Source organism: Miscanthus floridulus, chromosome 12, assembly GCF_019320115.1.
Source record: "Miscanthus floridulus cultivar M001 chromosome 12, ASM1932011v1, whole genome shotgun sequence".
Taxonomy (NCBI): Eukaryota; Viridiplantae; Streptophyta; class Magnoliopsida; order Poales; family Poaceae; genus Miscanthus; species Miscanthus floridulus.
The window spans coordinates 1,391,474-1,401,667 of NC_089591.1; the positions used below are offsets into that span (position 1 = coordinate 1,391,474).

Below are 10,194 nucleotides of genomic sequence, written 5' to 3' on the forward strand. Positions count from 1 at the left end.
GTCTGCTCAAGCTAAGCGAGCTCATTGGCGGCCATGGCCAAGTTGGCGCTTGGGGTCTTGTAGACATCGTGGCCATCAACACAGACAAATTCATCATCGAGGTTGCATTGGAGTGGGCGTGGTCTCCCTTGCGAGTTGAGCTATTCATTGCGAGCAGCCTCGGCTAGCACAATGGTGGCCTCGTTTGCTCGGTGCTATGCATGGTTGGCATTTCTAATGACACAAGCGGTGTGGTCCTCGTCGGTTTCCCCGTCCTATGGGGGGCTGTTGACGCTGACATTGAAAATCTAGCCTCCATGGAAGGGTGGGAAAGGAGGTTGTACGGCGGTGGTTTCGGTGACAGTCTCCATAGAGCCCTAGGACTTGGAGACGAGATTTTCCTCCAGGATGGTTTGGAGGGATGCTTTGGGGCATCAGCCGATCTGCAGCATATTGACAGCCGACGAGAGCTGGTCGGTGATCTAGTCGGTGAGAGGATAGATGTCTCCCGCCTAGTCGGTGAATTTGCCCCTTAGGGCATCTTGATAGGTGGCAGCGACGCTGGTGAGCCCAAAGGGTAGGGCCATAACCCCTAGAGTTTCTTGATCAGCCTCCTATAGATCTGAATCGGAGGGTGGTCGATGCTGAACCAGAGTGGTCAGAGTTGATTCTATGATGGAGAGGCAATTGGTGAGCTTCTGGCCAACCTGATTGATGGATGCAATTAGATCATCATTGTTGATCTACCTCCTCAGGTAGCGGGGGAGCGGGCGGTGAATTCTTGATGAAGACGACCTCAGAGGTGGTTCCAAGATCGGATCTGCAGTCGCGGGTGTTGGGGTGATCGGCGTAGAATCGATCTACACCAGCTCGATGAGCTCTCCGTGTCCATCAGCGTTGATGACCCAGGAGATCGATCCGACCATGAAGATCTAGTCGGGCTGTGGGAGGGACGAAGAGCCTACAAAATGTATCATCTTGTTTGACATGGAAACAGCACGGACACCCCTACCTGGCACACCAACTATCGATAGAATATCATCGGTAGTCCTCTAAGGGGTATCCTATGAAGGTAGATTGATCGGTAGAGATGCGTGTAATCGAGAACAAGAAGGCAATAGTGACACAAGAGTTAGACAGGTTCGAGCCATCCACATGACGTAATACCCTGCTCCTGTGGTCTGTTGGATTGTATTAGCTATTGTATGATATTGTGTGTGTTTTGAGGGGGTCCCTGCCCGCCTTATATAGTCTGGGGGCCACAGTTACAAGTTGGTTAGATCTAGGAGATAACCAGAAAGTAATAACATAATATAGGAATCATGGGATCAAATGTATCCTAATAGATCTCATAGTATCTTTAGGCTATTTTCCCGGTGTCTTGCGGGGCGCGCTGAGCAGCGCCATGCTCCGCAAGGCTTCATCTTGTGGGATGGACCACCCCTGGGGGCGCAACCCATGTAGTCTATCGTGGGTATCCGGGGTCATACCCCCCACAAGAACATAAAGATGATTGGTGCCTCTGTTCACCTTGCCAAGAAGTCAGCGATGGTGATCCCAGTTGCGCAGTATCATGTGCTTGATCTCCACACACGAGCCGTTCTCATCCAGCTGTCCTGAGCTAATGATGGAGTTCCTCAGCATGGGGATGTAGTAGACACTGGTGAGCAATTGGGGCTCACCAGTCTTGGTGGTGAAGACGATCGAGCTGACCCCCTTTATCTCGATGGTGGAGGCATTGCCGAACTTGACGGAGCCTTTCACACCGGTGTCCAGGTTAGAGAAAAACTCACGGCGACCAATCATGTGGTGGGTGGCGCTGGTGTCGAGATACCAGTAGTCAATCTTATCATCGCCAGTACCAGTGCCGAGGAAGGCATGGGCACACGACTTGTTGAGGTGGAGCAGGGCGGAGCCAACCGATGTAGGAAGGGGAAAACTTGAACCTTTCTCCTCCTCCCCTATTTCTTGTCACACCTCAACACACCCGTGCACCAAGAACAGAGCATGGTCCCCTCCTCTGCTTGTGCAACATGAGCCTGCCCACCATAGTGTGGAGGAAGGCAGCAGTCCCTGGTCCAATGGTCAGTCTTGCCATAGTTGAGGCAGGTATCATCCCAAGTCACCTTGCGCTCACTAGTGGCGCCGCCGTCAGCACTAGTCTATGCCCGAGGTCCTTTTTCTTCCTTCTTCATGCCGTCACACGATCACCGATGATGCTCCCTAGGTGGACTAGAGCCAGAAGGCTCACCCTTCTTCTTCTCAAAGGCTCGCCACTGCTCGGCAATATAGAGCAGCTTGCCTCCGGTGGTGCTCAACTCAGTGTGGGGTGCCTCCTCATGATCTTGCACCACCTTGATCCTCTCGGTGACCTCCTCGATGGAGAGCGCATTGAAATCGAGAAGCATCTCAATTGCTAGCATGATCTGGGAGTACTTCTTAGGGATGCAGCGTAGGAGCTTCTCCACCATGCGCGCCATCTGCTGCTTTAGGCTAGAAAGGCGAAAGGCGAAGTCCTTGACTTGCTCACCAGGGTTAAAGGCAAGGCCTTCCCACTCCTATCGAAGCCGCTGTAGCATTGCTCAGCAGATTCGCTAGTCACCAAGGCATGTGGTGGGAATGGAGTACCAAGCCTCCTTTGTCATCGCCTTGTTGGCAAGGTAGGCATTGATCTCTGGTGGCACGGCAGTGCACAACGCCTCCAGCACCTGCTGATCGTCGTGGAACTCGGCATCACCAAACTCGACCACCTCCTAGAGCTGTCGAGCCTGCATCTTGACCTTCATAAACAAGCTCCACTCATGGTAGTTGGTCCTCGTGAGCATCGCCCATGGCGTCCCAGCTCCAGAGTCCTAGTAGACCATCTACACCATCGGAGATTGGCCACGGTACTCACAATGCTGCTTCGGTGAGGGTGAGACCGGTAGGGGCCTCGCGGTGCTCTGCGATCCTCCAGAAGGTGGTACCTCCATCTCCGCCCATAGCGCAGCAGTGGTGGTGGTTGTGGCTTTAGCCGCGACCGCTGCACGCATGGCTGTCGCGACTGCCTATGCTACCGCTACCTCTACGGCAGCAAGGCATGCGGTGTGGTTGTCGGTTGGAGCTCCCTGCACCGCACCTCCAAGGTTGATCACCTCTACGGCAGCTGCGATGCGCCTAGACCTCTAGATGCTGGTGGACATGGCTACTCACCAACACCCCCAACGAACCCTAGATGGCTCTGATACCAATTGTTGGCCCTAATGGATCTTAGATTCAGATTGGGGAAAGCCCTAAGGGCAGCTTGGCCATAGGCCACTTGTTGAAATTAAAATGTAAAGGATTTGGCTTATGTTGCAAGGTGGTCTGCCACTGCTTTTATAAAGTAGCCGGCTACCTCCTCCTCACTTGCTACAGCATATTCTAAGATGTTGAGCATATTCCTAATACATGGCTTGTAAGCCAAGTAAAAGTAAAGTGCAGAAAAGTAAGATACAATTGCAGCCGAGCACTAGGCTTATCTATCAAAAAAATCTATGAAGCCGGTGTTCCCGGGGAGGTAAGGAATCTCGATTGGATTCCTCCCATGATGCCACAACTTTTGGTGGTCGGCCACCCAGGTCATCTTCCCAGAAGCATCCTAGGTCCATGCGGTCATGTGGATGAGTTCTCCCAAGTCCAAGTGGGTGAGTTCTTTGGTTTGATCAATTGGTTCATTATAGAGAGCAGGTTTGGTCACACATGTTCACACATTCAGAGCCCCGGTAATTGTTCCCTAGTTTTACTGTGGTAAAAAAACTGACAAAGCTGATGCATGCACTAGTTAAGAATAGATCCATGTGAACAAATGCTAATATCAATGCAGTAGTCGATAGTTGGGCTGATTATCAAATTGACATGTCAGCTTTGTGTACTGAAGCCTGATAGTTCTGCTTCTCCATACTGATGTTTGTAGTGATAGTTCTGCTTCAAAAGATTTTACATTGCTAGACCTGTCTGACTTCAGAACTCTCAAACCCATTTTACATGGCTGGACCCTTCAGACTTCAGAACTCATCGTCATCATCTGAAGTTGATGGTTTTCCTTCATGGCTGGGCGTCCTCTACTGGTGGCTATGACTAGCCAGTGGTGTGGGCACAGCCGGCTGCCGCTTCCAGCAAAAGGAAACAATGCCTGCTTTGGCTACTGACCGGCCGCATGTGGCTAGAATGCCACACTACGTGAAAAACAGTTTGTAGCAATGGGAGGAATTTTTTGTAGGGGCGGCTGGTGAGGGAGCCACCCCTACAGTGGCGTGCTCTAGAGCCCAGACACCAGCCGCCCCTACAAATAGAACAGCAGGGGTGGCTAGTGATACGAGCCGCCCTGTTTACACCAAAATTTGGGAGGAGAGCGCGGGAACTCGCAGGCTTCCAGACCTATGCCAATCAAGGAGTCGATAGAGTAAAGATTGATATCTGCTGGATCGAATGCGACACTAGATATATTCTCTTCGAATGATGTCAGTAGATAACGATGATAGGATATGATTAGCGCCAAGAAAATACATATCGGACTCTACAAAAGGGGAAAGATTAGAGTCCAAGTTATCTTAAGATAGGAATATTTCCTTCATACCAAAGAATTGTATTAGGGTCGAATTCGAGTAAGGTTCGTTTTTAGGCTCCGGGTATAAATACCAAACCCCGGCTATTGTAAAGATATCAACCAATCAAATAGAAAGTCAATTACTTTTTTTGGCTCCAGCCACCCCTTAGGAGTAGGAGTAGAGTAGATCTCGGCAAGTTCTTCAGCAAGTACGGCTGCATCGATCCGGTCGACCTCCACTACTTGTCTGTAAGTACCATCATGGTTTATACCTCTGTTTGTATGGCTGCATCGATTCGATCGACTCCCACTGCGACTCTGGTATAGGCTAGTTATCGATTCTTGTCTAATTCAAGTATGGCCTGTGTGATTCTGCCTCACACCCCACTGATTGAATTAGATCAAGGTCAAGTTATCGGCTCTACCTTAGCATGGCAGTCTTTGGTAGATTTATTAAGTTACCGATATAGCTTATTGCTTTCATTGTTTATCTAATTACTGTCATAGAACCGACCAATTTATAAGAGCACTAGTACAAAAACAATCGCCGGAACGATCAAATTCTCGAACTTGAGCCCATATAAACCCGGTAGTCAACCGAAATCTCGAAGGATTTCAAACCAACTTGCATACAACCAAGATCACAGTAATCCAACATAACATATCGTATGTTACAACATTTCATAGTTGTTCGCAAATAGATTACATCATCACAGAGTCATTGTTATTATAAAACAAGTCTTGTAAAACATGCGGAAGCAAATAGTTTAACTCACACACCGAGTTCAAATACACATACTGGTTTGCTGATCATAGACCGCAAAAGCATTCAGATAAGAGAAAGGAGATCATGCCCATGATCTAGTCCTCATCACCCGCCGGGTGGAGACAATACTTGCAGAATCCCTGATATAGGAGGTCATCTGCAATAAGAGGGAATAAACCCTGAGTACAGGAATGTACTCAGCTAGACTTACCCATCGAAAACCAAACAAATGACACCAAGGATTATGCATAGCTTAATGTAGTGGAGCTGGCTGACATTTTCTTTTTGCAGAAGAGCATAAGTAATAATGATCAACTCTTAACCTGAACTAGCAGTAACTTTTTAGCCATTAACCTGTCATCTATTTAAGTGCCAAGGACTAATTCTCAATGAATACAAAGTAAAATCGAGCCAAAGTCAGCTCCTTCAAACTGTAATTGCAATCAATACTTAGAAAATTTCTTAAGTGAAGAATCAGCCCTGATTTCTGGCTTGTGGGCCCAAATTGAACATGTTGTGCACATTTTCATGACTTGGCTTCTAAACAAAGTTTGTTCCTTATTAAATTTGCTACAACTTTGCTTTAGGTTGCTCAGACATGCAAACATCCTAAGCTACACATTTTAAACAGTCAAACACAGGAGCTCTAGGGGTCCAAATTGGTCAACCATGACTTGGAAACCTAATTAGGTAAAATGATCCACATGAACATTGTTCCTAATGACATCCTAGGTGTAACTAAGTTACTTAGGATGATTATTAACCACACCACACATTGGTCACACAAGAATCAAGCATCACATGTATTAAAACAATGGAAAACACAAGAAATGTTGCAAATGTTTCATAGTCATGTCTCACATGTTTCATGATCTTGTTGCATAGTATTAACTAATCTTGTTTCACTAAGTGAGTGGCACATGTTGCACTCAAGTGTTGCACACTTTACATTTCATAAAAGAGACAACACACATGAAATATACAACACGTTGCAATGTTTCGAAATCATGTTTCATGTGATATAAGTTCACGAATGGATGCATGATGCTCATGTTCATGAAATGCAGTGCAAATGTGGAAGCTAAACACCAGGAGTGTTACAGCCCTCCCCCCTTATAAAAATCTCATCCCGAGATTTGAAAAGCGTACCATTGTTGATAGAATTCCTTATAACCATCCCTCAAATAGTCTTCCCTTTCCCACGTTGCATCGCGTTCACTACCCTGATTACTCCACATGACCTTGTAGAACTTGACTACCCGACTCCGAGTCACTCGCTCACGAGTGTCAATCACTCGAACCGGCTTTTCTTCAAAGGTCAAATCTGATTTTAACTCGATATCCCCCAATGGAACTCTCTCTTCAGGGACGCCAAGACATTTCTTCAATTGGGATACATGAAAGACATTGAAGATAGCACTCATCTTAGGAGGTAATTGAATTTTGTACGCCACTTTACCACTTTGTCCAATGATTTCAAACGGACCAACATATCTCGACGCAAGCTTTCGCTTCACACCAAAGCGTTGGACACTCTTCATAGGTGAGACTTTCAGATAAACGAAGTCTCCAACTTCGAACTCAATAGGTTTTCTACATCGATCAGCATAACTTTTCTGCCTAGCTTGAGCTGCGGCCATGTGGGTTTGGATAGCACGGACTTGTTCTTCGGCTTCTTGAACAAAATCAATTCCATAATATCTCCTTTCACCATTACGATACGCATCCCGAAGGGAGCGAATTGAGGTACTTTACAAGTATGACTGCAAAAGCTTAACTAGTGAGACTTGCTAACGAACTACTCATCGAAGTGATTACAGTCCACATTGGAGACACCTTGGACTTCTTCTGGGTATTCCTCTCCTTCTAACTTCTTGCCGAGAGATTTCACTTTATACTTGGGATAAGCAATTATAAGGGAGGGAGTAATGCAATATGAATGTCATGAGTGAATATGATGCATGCTCGTTCTATTTGTCCTCACGAAATTGCCAGCCTAAGGTGGCAATCATGTTCTATGTCGGTGGCATAACACGTACTCTCTCGATATATAGCTAGTCGTCAGCTACATTCAATCTACGCATTCGTGGTTAGCGTACCTGCAGGCAAATTCATTGCAGCCCATCCCCACAAGAGATAAATAAGCACACAATGAAATCAGTAAACAAGATACTCTCCATATATACATCCCCAGATGTATATACTTCAATATCCATAGCTACCCGATAAATATACCCGCAATTAAGTACCTTCATATATACATGGGTGTAACATGTAAATATTCCAGTAACCATAGCTAACTTTCCCCTAGACCGACAGTTGGACGGTCATGCTCTCACAACTCACACTTACCTGGGCGTAGAGGCAATTGATCCATACATTACCATTCAAGCGAATGGCATCCATACAATAGCACGCCGTATGGATGACGAAAGTAAAAACCCCCATGTTAGTACTTAGATAGCCACCTAATAGTCCTTAACTGGGCATAAAGGAGGATGTCGCTAGCATAGTTTTGCAATTTAGTTTTTGACAAATTTGCCAGTAGCTAAAGTTTTAGTTAAAATAGGCTTTTTAAAACCAAAACTTTGTTTTTAAAATGACGTACATGACAGTATTATACTTAATCTTGCTCTGATGCCAGCTGTCACAGAACCGACCAATTTATAAGAGCACTAGTACAAAAACAATTGCCGGAATGATCAAATTCTCGAACTTGAGCCCATATAAACCCGGTAGTCAACCGAAATCTCGAAGGATTTCAAACCAACTTGCATACAACCAAGATCACAGTAATCCAACATAACATATCGTATGTTACAACATTTCACAGATGTTCGCAAATAGATTACATCATCACAGAGTCATTGTTATTACAAAACAAGTCTTGTAAAACATGCGGAAGCAAATAGTTTAACTCACACACCGAGTTCAAATACACATACTGGTTTGCTGATCACAGACCGCAAAAGCATTCAGATAAGAGAAAGGAGATCATGCCCATGATCTAGTCCTCCAGGGCTTGCCTGGGATCCGACACAAGTCAGTTCAGTTAGCTTGCACCGTCTTGGTGACATCTCGGGTCCTAGCACTTGCTTAGTCCTTCCATCTTCGGGATAGATCCACCAAACGCTGTCTTCGGGTTTGGCTCCAACATCTCATCCTTCACGTGGTTCATCTAGCGCACCTAGATGAGATGCAAGATGCAAGTGTATGAATACATGGAAATGCAATAGACAATGCATCGCATGCAGTAAGTAAGACAAGCACAAGGTTACATTAACATGCACAAGCACTTCGCATTGTCTACTTTAAATATCGCACAATTTATCATCCCACGATAGCAAAGAAGATGACAACACCAAGCATGACACAAATTTCCCAAGATCTCAGGTGCTCTAACTTAGTCATCATTCAAGGCATAAGTCACACTTAACAATATACAAGCAAACACTATAATTGGAATCTGCCAATTTCTGGACATGCAAACAGCAGCTACAAGATTTAGCTATAACTGGAGTTACACAAATCCAAATGACTTGCAAGAAGACATTCTGGAAATATTATGAAATTGTCTACAATTCATATTTAAACCTATCAGCATGATTCCAAAGTTAACAAGGTTAAACAGGCACATTTATCAAGGCTGGTCCAGAAATTCCAGAAAGCTACAGTTTCTGAAGACCAACTTAGAACAGTCATAACTCACAAACTACTTGGCCACATGCCATGAAAATTTAACACAAGCTAGTTAGGTGAGTTATCTACAACTTTCTTATGATCATCTTAAGATGATTCTACAGTTAGAAGGGTCAATTAATCCAATAATTGCATCTCTGTCCAAAACATAGACAGAAACTGACATGCCACTTTAAACAGCTATAAATGGAGTTATACATATCCAATAAATGTGGTTTTAGACTTTTGAGAAATCTTACCAAATTCTAAACAACTTTTTTGTAAACACCTAAAGCAAATTCTACTATTAAGAAGGCCCCACAATACCAACAAGGTAACCCTGTCAGAGTTTGGGCAGAAACAGTCACTGATATTTAAGCAAGTATAACTCAAGATCTACTTAACCAAAAATCATGATATTTAGCTTTTTCAAAAGCTTAATAAAAGTACTACAACTCATGTATTATCACAAAGTCATGATTCATAACCTAACTAGGCCAATTAATTTAATCTTGCAGGCCTATTCAGAATAGGGGTAAGGCAATACAGGCAATTTGTTATTTTTATAGATCTTAAACTATCAAGCCTAAAATACTGAAATTTTTACCAGACATCACTCATCACATAAGTAACACTCCAAAAAAAATTCACATTTATTTGAGTAAACTAACTGCAGTTATAAAAAGAACAAGACATGACTAGCATTAAGAACCTAACTGCCTAAATCTATTTTTACAGCTAAACCTTTAAACTAAAACATGTAATATTATTGATCTAGTACATAGAGAATTTAATAAGGATTCCAAAAAGTCCACATTTACTATTTTACGAATTTCCTATGATTTACTATGATTTTCCAAACTTCAGCACAGAAATCTGCAAAAGAAAAGATTAAACCAAAAAAAATACTTTTGCATTTGGAACCCTGGAGCTCTCAGAAACCAACTAAGCCCATATATGTAAATACATGTGTCTGGCATTTATGCAAAGTGAACACATGAAAAAGCTTCTATTTATGATTCACCCCCTCTTCTTCTTTCTCTCGACGCTGGACGCAGGGAAACTGCTGCGGCCGGTGAGGTCGCCGTTGGCGGTGAGGAAGGGCCGGCCGGGATCTGGCAGTGGCCAGCCGGGGCCGCACCTGGCCCTGGCCTTGGCCAGCTGCAGCCAGCAGCCGCTCGGCAGCGGCAACGTAGACTCACTA

General features: G+C 44.7%; 1 protein-coding gene across 1 annotated transcript; it reads right to left on the bottom strand.

Annotated features, from left to right (window-relative positions):
• Positions 1 to 1,521: 1,521 nt before the first annotated feature.
• On the bottom strand, positions 1,522 to 2,459 carry LOC136498298 (uncharacterized). Its single transcript, XM_066494241.1, has 2 exons — positions 2,231 to 2,459; positions 1,522 to 1,946 (listed from the first exon to the last, which is right to left on the bottom strand). Exons 1-2 carry the CDS (start codon positions 2,457 to 2,459, stop codon positions 1,522 to 1,524), a joined length of 654 nt encoding a protein of 217 aa, XP_066350338.1.
• Between the last annotated feature and the right edge of the window lie 7,735 nt (positions 2,460 to 10,194).

Bases quoted from the DNA above. Each gene is read 5' to 3' on its own strand.
- LOC136498298 (XM_066494241.1), bottom strand. From the start codon at position 2,459: ATGGCGCGCATGGTGGAGAAGCTCCTACGCTGCATCCCTAAGAAGTAC. The intron at 1,947-2,230 runs GTGAGCCTTCTG...AGGTGTGACAAG, and splicing joins AGCCTTTGAGAAGAAGAAGG to AAATAGGGGAGGAGGAGAAA.